Source organism: Pyrus communis, chromosome 12 (assembly GCF_963583255.1).
Source record: "Pyrus communis chromosome 12, drPyrComm1.1, whole genome shotgun sequence".
In the NCBI taxonomy this organism is placed as follows: domain Eukaryota; kingdom Viridiplantae; phylum Streptophyta; class Magnoliopsida; order Rosales; family Rosaceae; genus Pyrus; species Pyrus communis.
In genome coordinates, this window is record NC_084814.1 from 5008099 (window position 1) to 5023170 (window position 15072).

Here is a 15072-nt window from a genome sequence, read left to right on the forward strand (position 1 = left end):
TGCCACTCTGGATTATTCATCTTGCATCCATCGTTTAATTATTTATGATTTAAGGGTTTATTGATTTCATAATGTTGCTCTTATATTTTAGCATGAAACCTTCTTATCCTTCATTTTAACAGTGTCAAGCCATGACAAAGTGCTTGACATCAAAACCATGATTTGGGAAGGCCAACTTGTACCCGAGCTTATATCCACTGACCACCTAACTCTATTTTCCAATGGCAAACTACTTGAAGATCACCGCAAACTTAAATTCTATGGAATCAATTCAAACTCCACCATTCGATACACTGTTGACCTTGCTCACCACCACAAACAGTTACTCGCCAAGTGCAGAATCCCTATTAAACTGCCAACACACGATTGGGCCTCCATCGTCCTCGCATACCAACTTCAGTCTTGACCAAATTGACGAGGACCGTCGTGAGTAGGTAGTAATTTTTGTTTGTTTTTGTTTTTTTGTTTCGTTTTTGTTTTTGTTTTTGTTTTCGTTTTTGTTTTTTGTGTTTGTGTTTGTTTGTTTCTGTGCATGTTTGTTTTTGCTCATAACTATTTTATGGTTTTTAGTTTCAGTTTTGAGGTTGCGGACTCTTGGTTGAATTATGATCTATATAATTCTTATGGAGATGGAGGTAGTGACGGTGTGACAACCCGTCCCTAATTTTCCATGTAATTTCCTTTCCGAGTGTGGGAAATGACGTTTATGCCCTTATTGGCAAAGTGAAACCTGACGTGAACGTAGTTATTCGGCTTTTAATTTATTTTTCTATTATCGTAATTAAATAGTACTCGTTATTATGAATGCGTGAGCCTAAGTTAGACCCGAATCGGATTTGTAACGAAAAAGTTACGCTTAATTAAAGTGTGTTAATTATTTAGTGTTAGAACTACTATTTTTGATAAGGAGATAGATTTCATGTACCTTGAATTATACAAAAAATCTTATCACTTTTCTCTTTTAAAAGTTGGTCCCGTGACCATACCTCACCACCAATTATTTCACTTCCCACACTTTTTCACCCAATAAAAAATCTCTCTTCTTTTTTACCAATCAAAAATTGTCTTCTCTTTCTCTCTCCTCTTCTTCTTTCCCTCACGCCAGGTCTCCATTCTCTCTGCATCAACTAAGACCCATCATCAAATCTCACAGATTGAACCTCAAACCACCACCATCGTACTCCTCTCATCCTTACGAGTCCATCTGTACAAACCGATCCTAAAATGGTTGAGTTTTGAGCTTCCAACTCGGAGCAACTTGGAGCTGGTGGAATCTCTGATGATTTCTAGTTCTTGTTACAAGGTTTTGGGAGATTTGGAAGCACCTACTCAACTCCCTGTGGCCACTAACCTAAGTTGGAAGTCAATCTAACATGTAGAAGCACAGTTTTGGGACGTTGGAGTTAGGGACGAGAGTTTTGAGATAATTTTAGTCCATTTCCGTCCACCTTTTGGACTTTTAAGAGGTATAAACTTGGTCTCCTCTTCCTGAGCTTCATTTCCATATAAAGTACATCGAAAATGGTTGAGAATTGAGAAAGTTATGAAGTTTTAAAAAATTTCCAGAAATCCAACGACTTTTTCCAGAATCCGGTGAACCAGACGGTGGCCACGGCGGCAGCGAGTGGTTGTCGTGCATAAGTTCGTGACTTCGTGTAGAATGTTTTCGTATATTTAAACACTTCGTTTGAGCAAACTATGGAGGATTTTCCTAGCCTTTTAGTATATGTCCTAATTAATTAATTACTGTAGTTGTTTCACATATAAGAGAGAATTACCCCGAGGAGGTACGTGGACAAGCAAGGCTAGATCGGTACGTGGACAAGCAAGGCTAGAAGGTTACGATTCGACTATGTATCAGTAAGTGGGCATTTGTTTTTATATATTATATATAAAGTTTTATAGTTTCAACAAATGCTTTTGGATTGATTTTAGGGAACTTTAGCGAAAAGCTCCCGGTACTGTTCACTTTAACGAAAAATCACATTTTTACACTAAAAAATCAATCATGGTACTATTCACTTTACCATTTATTTTGTCCTTATCGTTAAAACTCAAAGTTTTCAAGCCATTTTCATTAGTTTTCCTTTGATTTTATGCCTATCATGCCATGTTTTATTTAATTTTAAAAATGCCATTATATTGTTGAGATTTATATATTGTTATGGCATGTTCATATACATTATACCTACTCATCGTGCATTTTTGCACCAGTGTAGTACTTGCCTTGGGCCAGGGCCAAGGTTCATGTGTATGCTCACATCACACCACATGCTCACCTTGGATCCATTGTAGGTGCCAATCTTCGTCTGTGTCTGCATTCCTCCTAGGCTGCGCAATTGGTTTGGTCTGTACAAGATCAGTAGAGTAGGTGGTAAGGGTAGTTACACCTCACCACCATGAACAACAAAGAGATGGCGGTAATGATCGAATTGTTTGACCTTGGATAAAATGTGGACTTTACAGGGAAAAGCGGCTACCATAGAGCTCACCTCATTCGGGTCCCTAGTGAGGAATTTCATCCTCATTCCTCTCACCAGATTGATATGAAGGTTTGGCACTTGATTTGGAATGCAAAAGTGATCCCAAAGATATCTAATTTTCTGTGGAGGGCAACATCTACTTATTTACCAACCAGGTCGACGCTTGCTCATCGACACCTCACTACCAACCTTATTTCCTATTTGTAATTCACAAGAAGAAACAATTGAACACATGCTACTGCTTTGCTCGTGGACATTGCCGGTATGGTTTGGGTCTCAAATTGGTTATCGCCCTTGCGCTCAAAGAATTTCTTCGTTTGACAAATGGCTTCTTGACATGATTAATACTGCTCATCCTGATGCTCGTGACCACCGTGCCATTATTATTGGTATTACCTGCTGGGAAATATGGAAAGAACACTGCAGTGCTTTTTTTCATGCTAGGAATCCTGACCCTGTCCTGGTGAACTAGAGGTGCTTTGTTTCGATACAAGAAATGGTGAATTATAGGTGTACGATGGTGCCTTCTCGAATGGTCAATACAAACAGAAATCGGGTTATAGTTTGGAATCATCCATCTCATCCAATGATTAAGGTGAATGTTGATGGGGCGTTGAAGGCAACCTCTAGGGAGTCGGATGTTGGTGTGATATTGAGAGACTATTGGGGGTCTTCACTTGGAGGTGAATTTTTTCACTTATCTCGTGCATCAACTGAGGAGATGGAGGCGAAAGATGTCTTGGAGGGAGTTAAGTTGGCAAAAAGACATAACCTCGTTGATGTTGTGATTGAGAGTGAGTGTAAGAATGTTATTGATTGAATCATAAGAATTTCTCCAAAGGTCTCTGGAGAATTTTTCCAATATTGGAGGAAATTAGAAAACAAGCTTCTTCCTTTTCTTCCATTCATTGGAGTTGGATTCTGCTGTCGGCGAACAAAGCAGCTCATGCCGCTGCTAATTTGGCGCTATATAGGGTGTGCACTTCTAATTGGGCTTCATCGCCTCCTCCCTCTCTTGTCATGGTCTTGTCTAAGGCTGGTCTTCCATGTCCCCCTCTCATGTAATTTCCAGGTCAGGATGGAATAGCTCTCCTTTCCTGATTGTGGATTTTTTAGGAAGCCTTTTTGGCTTGATAATTGGGTTATTACCTTCTGGAACTCTATTAGTTCATGCCTTGTAATAGCTCAGGTTATCATCTCCTATTAAGGAGTCTGCTTGTCCTCAGTTTATCTTGCCTTTGGCATCTACACCAACACCTACTCAATGTATCGCGATGTCAAGAAATGACACAAAGCTATATTCAGCATGGTTACCCAAAGTAAGGATGAAAGTCTTAGGGCTTGAAGCGATTCTGTGCGAAATTAGCTGAAGCAGAGAAGCCTGACGACAGGCTTGCCATCATTGATTTCAAAAGTCGAACAAGAAGTAGTATGACCATGCCACCCTGGCGGAATGCTTTGATGTAGCAAATGACCTCATTGATTGGGATGACAAAAATATGAGGAAGGCTCGTGATCTAGACCCCAACAAGAAGCTTGAGCGGAAAAAGGAAGACTACAACACTCCGCCTCCCCATCTCTGTCAAACAACATGAGAGGACTAAAAGACAAACCAACTCCGCCTAGACCAAGAAGTACACAGACTTGAACACTACCATCAACAACACCCTTCACATCACCAAGGACAAGCTCTTCCTTAAGCTGCCAAAACCACTCCCTGAACATCTGCCCAAGAAAAAGCCAAACAAATACTGTTTATTCCATTAGTGCACCAGCCATACAACTCGTGGGAAGCCGGTTGGCGCTGACGTTGAGGTACAGCTATAGAGAGGGTCACGAGGGGAATCCAACTGGTTAGATGCACCGGCTATACAACTCGGGGGGAAATCAAATGGTCAAATGTTGGTTGCAGCAATGCGAGCGGAAGTCGACTGATGTTGATGTTAGGGCGTAGCCACGGAATGAATCGCGATGCTGGTCAGGCCGATTAAACTTTTTTTTTTCTTTTTTCCTTTTTGAGAATTAGGTTGTTCTTCCTAATTCAGTCAAAAGCCATTACATCTCCAGCATTTCTACCAACAGAAGTGTCATTGGATTAAATTAAGGTATTGTGAGCATTTTCTAAATTTTCTTAGTGTCTTTGGCAGGTAGAGCGCGACGTCATCTTCAAAGAAAGCTGTGAGCTGCATCTAGGTTCCAAAGTACATGCAGGGAGAAAATCTTATCTGAAGTAGGGAAATTTGATCTGAAGCTGCCGAGGCTAGATAAAAAAACTTTCAAGGCTTACCTGAAACACAATGATGCTGCTTTCCCCCTGGACTTTGTCATGATGCTTGTAAAGGACTATATATCTCATCCTTTTTCAGAACTCTTTAGACTTCAAGCTTCCAATTGCTGGGTTAATCAAGAATGTGTTCTGCGCAATGGGGTGTGCGCATGCTCAACAATCATTTCTGACCATCGGCCTGCATTCTTCTTTTGGACTGGCAAAGTAGGCAGGCCTGAGCATCGGCATGTTGTTTGCAAGGTGCGTGGGCATGGTGATTGGCGTGTTAAAAGGAGCACGAAACTTAAAGAATGATGTCGAGTTATTAAGAGTGATGACATCGTAAGTCCAAGTATGAAAAGTGGTGCATATATCTCTAAGTGCAAGATCTTCGTAGATGTGGATGGTTGTGGAGTCATGTGCGCCACGAAGTTTGATGGCTCGCCTACAACCTGTGTAAGCAAGAAGGTGTTCTGATGTGGCCATCCCAAAGATCAGTAGGAACGTAGGAAGGTAATGAGTTGTCACGTCTGCAGTTTCGTGTTGAGCCTGCACTTGTTAATCTTCATGCTCTACTTCCTAAGTTATGCACCTTGTGTTGGCATAATGATGCTAATTGATGATCATCTTTCCTTTACTTCGCAGATACGTCACTTGTTAGAAGAATTAAGCTACCAAGTTAAATCTTTGATTGGTTCTTAATTTAGTTTTGTTAAGTGTAAGGCTAAAGAAGAGTCGAGAAGCAATCTCGATGGTGTCCCGACAGTCAAGGAGGACAGTGATGCACAAGCAACTGAATTTTCAAGTCAGCAAGTTGCGGTCCTTATGGTAGGCTAGGTTTTAGTAGGTGAGAAGGACTTGGTTGGCAACAGAGAGGTCTATATCTGCGTCTGCAAAACATTCCATACCTTGGGGAAGGTCTTAGGAAGCAGTTGTCAGTGCTAGCATGGAAAAGAGCAAGAAGAAGGTGAGGCCGCTTCTGCAGGGAGGGAAGAATCTACCTTGGCTACTGTTCTTACTTCAGTAGCCCGTGGCTCCGAAAGAGAAGTTGTCATTCATAAAGAAGACGTTTTATTCGCCTTATCTCCCAAGTGATGATCCATTATCTTCTGGCATTCTAATAGTTGGGTTTCACCAAGCCAATCTTTGATTAGTTTGCGCCTTGTGAAGCTTAAGGTTGTTGCTCTGGAGAAGGCTGAAGAGAAGAGCATAGTGGACAATCCCAAAGTCAAAAAGGGAACTTCTGCTTCGAAGATTTCACAGCATGCAAAGAGTGATCTGCATGAAGCTGGGAATATTATCGATACGTTTTGAGTCATGCGATATTGACTTGGAATCTACTTATTGAGGTGGAAAGTTTGACAAAATATGTAGTCTTCCTCGTCCACTGCCCCAACATCTGATCAAATGAAGGCATTTAAAGGAAATATGCCAGCATTGTTGGTTGCGCTTGGTGCAGTCCGTAGTGTGGCAACTGATGAGCTTGATGACGATTGCAATGAGGAGATGTATACTAAGGAATACTACTTCAGAATCTAAGACCTTGACAAAATTCAAAGTCTGCTCAAAGGTATGCAAGCTGAACTTGGTCTACCTACTGTATCAATTGACAGTTCGTCATGAATATTTTTACTTGAACTCACACCGCTGATTTGTTTCATACAATTGAATGCATAAATGATCTCTTAGACGAATGAAATTTTTGTTTGGATGATTTTGAAATAAAAATTACGAAACTAAACGCTTCTAATTATAAAACTTTAGGGTAAAATGCGTTATTCGCAGGAGATGACATATGTGCATTCTTCCTCCGTAGGATATGAAAAACTTATCCATAATAAAAGAACGTTCAATAACAAAAATGACTCCACAAATACAACCGAAACCAAACATATAAAGACTTCTATAATTAAACAACCTAATATCAGCAAATAATAGCTGCAACGATTAACTTATCAAACATGTACAGGTAGGTAACAATTTTAGTTTAAAGATATGGTAGAAAATTGAGTAAAGGATGAACCACACAAACCATCTTTATTAACATTAATACATATAGGTGCTCGATTGCTCATATTTAGTTGGTTAAGAACATTCACCTTTATACCTAACGTGGTTTTCCTTCCGCAATATCGCATGTATCAACAAAGAAAATATCAATACATAGCTAAAGTGTCCGAACAAGTTATTTATTCAAATCTTCAAACTCTCTATGTAGGATTTTTCTTCTTTGGAGGAGAGAAACTTGATATATTCATCTAAGCTACTTGCCTTGTATCTTTTGGGATGCTGCTCATCAATGAGCTCCACGGCAGGCTCCATTATCTCTTCCATGGGTAGGCTAAGAAAGCTACCTATAGAAATCCTATTCCTTTCAGGGTTTGGAACCACCCTGTGGAAAACACTCTTGTACAACCCGTTGCTGAGTAGTTCGAGATGATTCCCTACTAGAACCTTAAGGGTACCGTCGGTTGCCGGAACAGACTTCCAAGCATTATTGTCTGCGAAATCCATAATCTCAACCCCCGACGTACTTTCAAGAATGATGGTGATGATACTGTGGTCTGTATGTGACGATATTCCGAGTATACTGCTAGATGAGGAGCACCTAGGATATCGGCTGCCTACTATCATTTGCATTCCTTGCCCCAGGCTGCTCCTCAAGTAGGTTGGACCGAGGCCTAAGCTCTCTACCATGGCTCCAATTATATCGATGCTTAATCTCTTTACTTCCGCTGCATACCTTCCCAAACTTTCTCTAACAAAATAATATCAAGTTAATTCCTAACTGAAATGTGAAAACAATAATTTAATTTTGGACATAAGCATAATACCAACTAAACAACGATATCATTGTGTTCAAAACACACATTAATAAATGGGAAAAACAAAACAATTACGAAGGGACTTGGTCCTTGATTATTTTAACTTCTTAGCACTATAATTTCACTTTGTTAGGTAGAAATATTGAGTTCAAATCTATGAATCGAGATCCTCTCTAGATATCGTAGTCTCGAGCAGATAGATTGAGTAATCCTCTAGACCCTCATTTCAAATCTTATGCCCCAGTAGTCATTCCTACTGGCCCACCTCACAAAAATCAAGGGTATGGATTACGCAATTTGTTGGTTTCAGACTGTGAGATCAGGAGAGGATCTGAATTCAAGATCTATGATGACTTTCGTGAAATAAAAAATTAAAAAGAATTATGGGGACCCGATTACAAACAAATTGTGACTATGAAGGCAAAAATTGTAAATGAATTCGTGAAAATATAAAAAAAGAAATAGTACAAAAGAATCCAAATTAACATTGCCCCCATTATTTGGTGATCACACTCATTAGAACTTTGAAGAAAGATTTTAATTACCTGAATTCTGTGGGATTATGAGGCCATAAATCAATCCAATTTTCAATAGGGTTGGCATAAAGTTTGATAAAGTCCCTCGAATTAGTCACAAATCTTACTGGCTTGCTTATATCATCAGACGAGAATAGCTTCTTCTGATCCATTGGCAAATCAAAGAAGTTTGACAACGAGCCAAGAGCATTTTCAGTGACTGTTTTGCTTATTCCATGATTGATAACCTAGAAAGTACAACGCTAAATATACTATCTGGGGTAACAATTTAAGAACAACCGGGAAATCAACATGCAATTTTTGTTTTGGTTACCTGAAAAAACCCCATTTCTTGGCAAGCACGGTGAATACTTCTGACCAATACCGACCTTGTGTGAGAGTCCTGGTGCAGCTGGCTAACATCAATAGTGGTCACTTGCGAAGGATGCAAAATTGGCACCAAAATCTTCATCTTTTCCTCCATAAGTTGCAGTTTAGCTAGCTGATGAGAGAGATCTACAGAGTTTGGAAGACTGAAACAAGTAAAGATTAAACCCAGAAAATATATTATATACTTTTCTGTGGACATTGACTACTACATAAACTACTGTATACAGCACCAAGGGCACATCCGAATGTATATAGAATTCAAAGAATCATATGCATCTACTTGGATTACGATTGATTAATTTTCCTTTCTAACCTCTATGTCCAAAGGTCGTGCTCTTCCAGTCTTGTACCGACATTTCGTAGCGTCTACATATGATTAACTACTTTATAAGGAAAGAGCATAACTTCATATATCCATGTGATACTTACCAGAATCAGAACCCTTTGCATTCGAAAATTGACAAAATATGTTGCATTGTATAATCCAGAATGAATAGTTCCATACGGAAAGACTGGGCTTTTTATGATAAAGTATTACATATATCATATTGTGTAAGTTTTAAAGATGCAAGTTAGGAATAATATCAGTGACTATGGGTCACAAAAATAGCTATATTCACACCAATCATTATGGTGAGAAGCAAGGTAAGACAGTAAACTCAGTAATTCGGCCAAGGTAAGGCAGAAATTAACTTGATTTGGGATAGAACCGGACATGGTTACAATAAAGAAGTAGAAAATTACTCAACCGATTAAGATATGTGAGAGAGAATTGCAAATCCCTACTCGGAAGAAGTCGTTTACAAATCTCTCATACATGTTTTCCAATGTTAATGAAGAACCTTTGGTACTTGATAACTTGATCTCAATCTCTTGGTACTTGAAAATCTTTTATCCATAATTTTATTTTATTTTATTTTTTATTTTTTTGTTTTTGTTTTTTTCTGTGGTGGGTTCAGACGTTCACCTTAGTGGTGGCATTTCACCTTTCACCCTAATTCGTACGTTCTTTTTAGTGGTGGATTCCTCTCCACTAATCGAGATTTTTCCAATTCTGAAAGGAACGTGATTCGTTGTCCTTATCAGTAATCTAAATTTTGAGATTCGTTGCAAGTAGACATTATATGTATTAATCTCTTCCTCAAATTTCAAGTATTAATCTCTTTGATTTTGTGTGAGATACACGCACATCCGACAAGCACATCCGACAAACTCATTACAATAGATAGCGTTTTACGCAGTTGAGGTAAGTATTCATGCTTTGAACTCTGGTGTGTGTTCAATCATCACTGATTCTTCTTTCCCTAACTACTAACTGTTTAACTTACTAACCCTATCATTTATATAAAAAATAAAAATAAAAAATAAAAAATATGCCCCTTACCACCAAAGTTCAATGATCAAGAACTTTTAATTCAAACTTTACCAGAAATCGAGGCTTTTCTGCTGAGAAAAAGAAGCAAATGCAAAAAAAATATTTGAACTTTCATAACCTGTTCGCCATCGATGACGTCAACTGAAGTGTCCATATTCAGTGAATGTTGCTATATGTCATCGATATTTGGTAGATTTTCTTGATACAGTCTATATTAACAATTTGAAACCGTGTTTAACGTGCGGAATATATTAAAATCTATTTACATTTATATCCAAATCTATTTACATCCTTATGTTCAATAAGGTAAAAAATACGTGTTTGTAGAATGGATTTTGAGTTATATACTGAGCTCTATTGAGTCCTCTTGCCATCCAAGGATGTGAGTTCATTGGTGAAACCACATGGATCATTACCACAAATAAGTGCTAAAGGAAATAGCCTTATAATCAAGTAGTAAGTGGTTTAAGTCTATTCTAATATATAAATGTGAAAATGGATAGATTGATAGACATAAAAAAAGCAAGTTATGAAGATTGAGAGAGTAGAAAGGAACTGAAATAGACCTCAGCAATAGTAGTACTGCAGTCTGTAGAGGGTGCCCAGTTCTTGGTCTCTCCAACTTCAAACCTTGTCCCACATCAGAAACAATGAGATCATTGTCAACAGAAAGCATAATACGAGTTTGGACACAAACTACTCAAACTCGAGCAGCTATGACCAAATGATGATAATTGTATGAAAAAGAAAAAAAAACAACAAACAACACTCCACATACAATTTGAATTGAAAACTGTATTCAAAATTCCGCTCCTTATTTGAATCAAAAGAATGCAGAAATCTGTCATTGCGCATGTACACCTTAGATCTTTTAGAAATACGCATCGCCCTCGCGCCTGCACAAAATTAAAAATTTTAAATTAAGGAATAACTGTTTGGAATACATGATGGGGTACATAATTGTCAAACATGTCGTGTGCTGACATTGCTTCAAATTCCGATTAGCCTACAAATACATGATGTATATACAGGAGTAATACACAAAATATGATCTCTTGGAAGCACTCTGCAATCTCTCAAATCACCAACAGCAGTCATAACCTTATTATTTCCAAATACATGTGTGAAACAAACAAAACTGCCATCAAAACATAGCAAGGAACACCGACGTTGTTATCGCATTATCATAAGGTTGATCATGGGACAATCGGAAGGGGGACAACCCCTTCCGGGCCCGGAGGGATTATAAGGAATTTCACCATGCTCATTCAATGGTTATAGAAAATTTTGGCCTACTCATGTTGAAAAGAAAAGGAATGAATCACTGATTAGGAACATGGATGGATTCATAACTAATTAAATCTAAAGGCATCAAATTAAGCATCAATGCAACAATAACTTCTGGCTTCAAAAACTCATCTTTTACATAAGAACATAAACCACATCTGTAATTAACTACATTAGGAAAAATTAATACAACTAATTCTAGTAAAACAAAGATACCATCTTGGTAACCCCAAAAAGAGAGCATAAATCATAGAAAACCCAAAATTATAATCTCATGACACAACAGAAAAATAATGGGTGAAATCAAGTTTGCAACAGTATAATATGGGTCATTCACAAAAACACATGCACCATCAAAGTAGCAACATAGAATCTAAAAACAGTTAACCAAATTTCAAACTAACTTACAAAAAATTAATCAAAACCCATTAATCTTAATCAGATTTCAAACCAAAAAAGGGAAGGCACTACCATTGAATCAAGCTCCAGACAGTGCACCAATGGCAGCAAGCAAACCCACCACCATGTCCCCCGGGCCCCAGCAAGCTAAGAACTGAGACGCATAAGAAACTTCTCTCAAATAATTAAAAAAACCTTTGAGCAAATTTCTCAGCTCTGGCCGGAGCGGGAACCGAAGCGTCGGACTCAGCTCGTTTGCTGCTGAAAACCAATCAAACCCATTGGGCAAGACAACCAAAAATGAAATCAAACTGCAAAGCAAAACTAAAAAAATTTAGAAAGCAGTCCTTAATACGTACCAGTTAACAAAACGGCGAAAAAGACGAAATCGATACGGTTCGCACCCAAAAACAGAGAAGAACAGCCAACAAGTATTCCAAAAATCAAAGATCGTGTCTGCCCGGAGATAATTTTGTGAAACCAAGAGGAAGAAATTGATAGAAAACAGGGGGGCACAACGATGAAGGCGGAGGAAAACCCAGAAGAGGAAACCAGAAAATGGAGAGCCAAAAGGTAAGTCAAACAGATGAATCGAAGGAGAGAAAGAAAGGATGGAGGACGCGTGGGCTGGATGGGTAGAATCAGGAACACTATGTCAATATACGTTGCTAATATTGACAAGCCCAGCCCAGACGAGCTCCACAACCAAAAGGGCCTCTGAAATATCTTTCTTTCCCGGGTTTATCTGATCCAAATGTTAGAAATCCAATTTCATGGTAACCACTGCTTTTTCCATGGCTATTGGGCAGACCAACACCTCCTCTCTCTCTCTCTCCCCCTCAAAACTCTGCAATGTTAATTGAATAATAAAACACAAGTGAAAACAACCATGGCTACGTTATCTTTGTCCCTAGTGTTTCACAACCCACTTGTTTCACCATACCATTCGAAAATTGGATCACTTTCTGGCACCCAATCCAATTGGTTTCAATCTCCAATCAGAACCAGAACCAGAACGAAACCCAATTCTTGCCCAATCATCAAAGCTCAATCCGGTGCTCGCAGTGAAAGCATTGTCATCGTCGGCGCCGGAATTGCTGGTCTTGCCACTGCACTCTCTCTTCACAGGTTACTTCCAAATCTCAGCAACATTAAATCTTTGACCATGCAGTTTTAAAAGTGTGTCATACAATACAAGATACACACACACACACACACATATACGTGTACATACGATCACTTTGTATTAATATTCTCCTTTTGGATGAATAGGCTTGGAGTTGGGTCGCTGGTGCTTGAACAAGCAGAGTCACTTCGAACTGGAGGAACATCACTCACCCTTTTCAAAAATGGGTGGCGAGTTTTGGATGCAATTGGAGTTGGAAACCATCTCAGGACTCAGTTTCTTGAAATTCAAGGGTATGTTAATCAGTCTTATGTTTCTTCATGCTAATTCTACAAATTACTAGTATATATCTCCACATTTAATTCATCATCTGCGTTTCCTCATTCTTCACACAACCACTCCCAGCTCTGTTTCCGGTTACACCAGAGGGAACCGAACTATGAACCTATCCTAACCCTAACGAAGGCTTTCGCGCCTTGCTGTTAAGTAAGGTGGAAGCTAGCTACTTGCTTGTTAAAGGTGAAACAATTGCCCCACCCGTTTTATGTTAAACAATCTGTAAGTCCTCAAAGAGGCTTGTTGTACGCCCTGACCTTGGAACGGGCTAGCCTCCCCTCAATCCTAAACTATTTGTTAAAAAAAATAAAAATAAAAACCCTACCCAATTTCCTCTGATCTGGTTCATGGAATCAGCTGTGCAGGATGGTGGTAAAGACCGACAATGGAAGAGAGCTACGGTCTTTCAAGTTCAAAGAGGAAGATGAAAGGTAATGAAGTTATTCTTCCACATTCTCTCTTTTCTTAGAGAACATGGCAAATCAATCTTTCATTCTCTCACTTGAAATGGATGAAACAGCCAAGAGGTGCGTGCTGTAGAGAGGAGAATACTGCTGGAGACTCTTGCCAATGAACTACCTCCGGGTGCGGTTCGTTTCTCTTCAAAGCTGGCAAAGATTGAAAAAACTGAAAATGGAGAAACTTTGTTGCAATTGGTGGATGGTACCCAGCTATATGCAAAGGTTACCCTCAGTCCACTCTGAATTTCCTTTAACACTGTCAGTTTGACAATGCTTTTAGAACGACTAAAAGTTCTTCCAGATACGATAACCACTTTTGACAATGTTTCATACGTGTTTTCCGGGATATAAATCGCTTTTCGTTTAGCAGATTGATGAAGGGTGAAACTGAGATCACCAAATGTTTCTAATTTTTCAATATGTTCTGATGAACCCCAACAGATAGTAATTGGATGTGATGGAATTCGATCTCCTATAGCTACGTGGATGGGGTTCCCCGAGCCTAAATATGTAGGGCATTGTGCTTTTCGTGGTCTTGCAAGTTACCCCGACGGGCAGCCATTTGAACCAAGGTTGAATCAAATCTATGGAAAGGGACAGCGTGCCGGTTTTCTTCCTATTTCTCCTACGAAAGTCTACTGGTTCGTCTGCTACAACAGAGCATCTCTAGGTAATTTCTAATCTGGCCAACAATGCAGATCGATGATTGGAATCTACAAATATTCCCATGGTTGATTTTTCAATGTGGTACATTTTATTGCAGGTCCGAAGATTACTGACGGGCCATTTTTAAAGAAGCAAGTTACCGAACTAGTCAAAGACTGGCCTTCGGACCTATTGAACATCATAGATAATACCCCGGATGACACAATCATTGGAACACCACTCGTAGACCGGTGGCTATGGCCCGGCATCAGCCCTCCGGCTTCAGCAGGAAGAGTTGTGCTGGTAGGAGATGCATGGCATCCAATGACTCCGAATCTTGGGCAAGGTGCTTGTTGTGCTTTGGAAGATGCAGTAATTCTGGCAAGAAAGCTTGCGGGTGCCATCGAGTCAGGACCAGCATCCGTAGAAGATGCTCTCAGCTCGTATGGAAGCGAGAGATGGCCACGCATCTTTCCGCTGACTGTACGTGCAAATCTTGTAGGGTCACTCCTACAGTGGGAGGACCCTGTTGTGTGTTTTTTTCGGAACAATGTCATCTTTCCCAAGCTTGTTAGGTTAGGACCATTGTTGGAGCACACAAATTTCGACTGTGAGCCTCTACAAACTTCAGTTGTGTAACATTGGCGGCAGTGTCATCATCCCCAGAACTAATTAGGTTAAAAACATTGTTGGAAGTTCAAAGTCTATTAAAGACAAGGGATGGGAAATATGCTTTGAAATGATCTTAAAGTACTAATTGTACATGACACTATACTGTTTATGAACGAGGTCTATGTTATCTTACATTCATATAAATTTCTAAGAGCTCCTCGAGTAAAAGGGCGGACCCCAATCACGATCCATAAATCGTTTCTTCAGATTGAACTCCAACTCTATGTTTGATGGAAAGCTGCTCCTCCCCAAGATCAGTATCTCCCATCAACCATGATAACTTTCATTCTGG

The 15072-nt window shown here is 39.3% G+C and overlaps 2 protein-coding genes across 12 annotated transcripts; one reads left to right on the top strand and one right to left on the bottom strand.

Moving 5' to 3' along the window:
- Positions 1-6719: 6719 nt before the first annotated feature.
- LOC137710322 (2-oxoglutarate-dependent dioxygenase 21, chloroplastic-like) lies at positions 6720-12113 on the bottom strand. 10 transcript variants are annotated; one of them, XM_068449261.1, is made up of 7 exons: positions 11945-12112; positions 11613-11851; positions 10633-10750; positions 10421-10484; positions 8424-8622; positions 8120-8337; positions 6720-7507 (listed from the first exon to the last, which is right to left on the bottom strand). In XM_068449261.1, exons 2-7 carry the CDS (start codon positions 11613-11615, stop codon positions 6943-6945), a joined length of 1167 nt encoding a protein of 388 aa, XP_068305362.1. In that variant the 5' UTR covers positions 11616-11851; positions 11945-12112; the 3' UTR covers positions 6720-6942. The 10 variants fall into 10 exon arrangements, with proteins under 10 accessions (XP_068305362.1, XP_068305363.1, XP_068305359.1 ...); XM_068449262.1 differs by having other exon boundaries at positions 11613-11694; positions 11900-12112; XM_068449258.1 differs by having other exon boundaries at positions 11613-11798; positions 11900-12112.
- A 209-nt stretch (positions 12114-12322) lies between these two features.
- Positions 12323-15067, top strand: LOC137710321 (monooxygenase 2-like). Of its 2 annotated transcripts, XM_068449256.1 has the most exons (6): positions 12323-12668; positions 12813-12959; positions 13368-13433; positions 13523-13685; positions 13905-14133; positions 14227-15067. In XM_068449256.1, the coding sequence occupies exons 1-6, from the start codon at positions 12430-12432 to the stop codon at positions 14745-14747; spliced, it is 1365 nt and encodes a 454-aa protein (XP_068305357.1). In that variant the 5' UTR covers positions 12323-12429; the 3' UTR covers positions 14748-15067. The 2 variants fall into 2 exon arrangements, with proteins under 2 accessions (XP_068305357.1, XP_068305358.1); XM_068449257.1 differs by lacking the exon at positions 12323-12668 and having other exon boundaries at positions 12819-12959; positions 13360-13433.
- Positions 15068-15072: the final 5 nt, after the last annotated feature.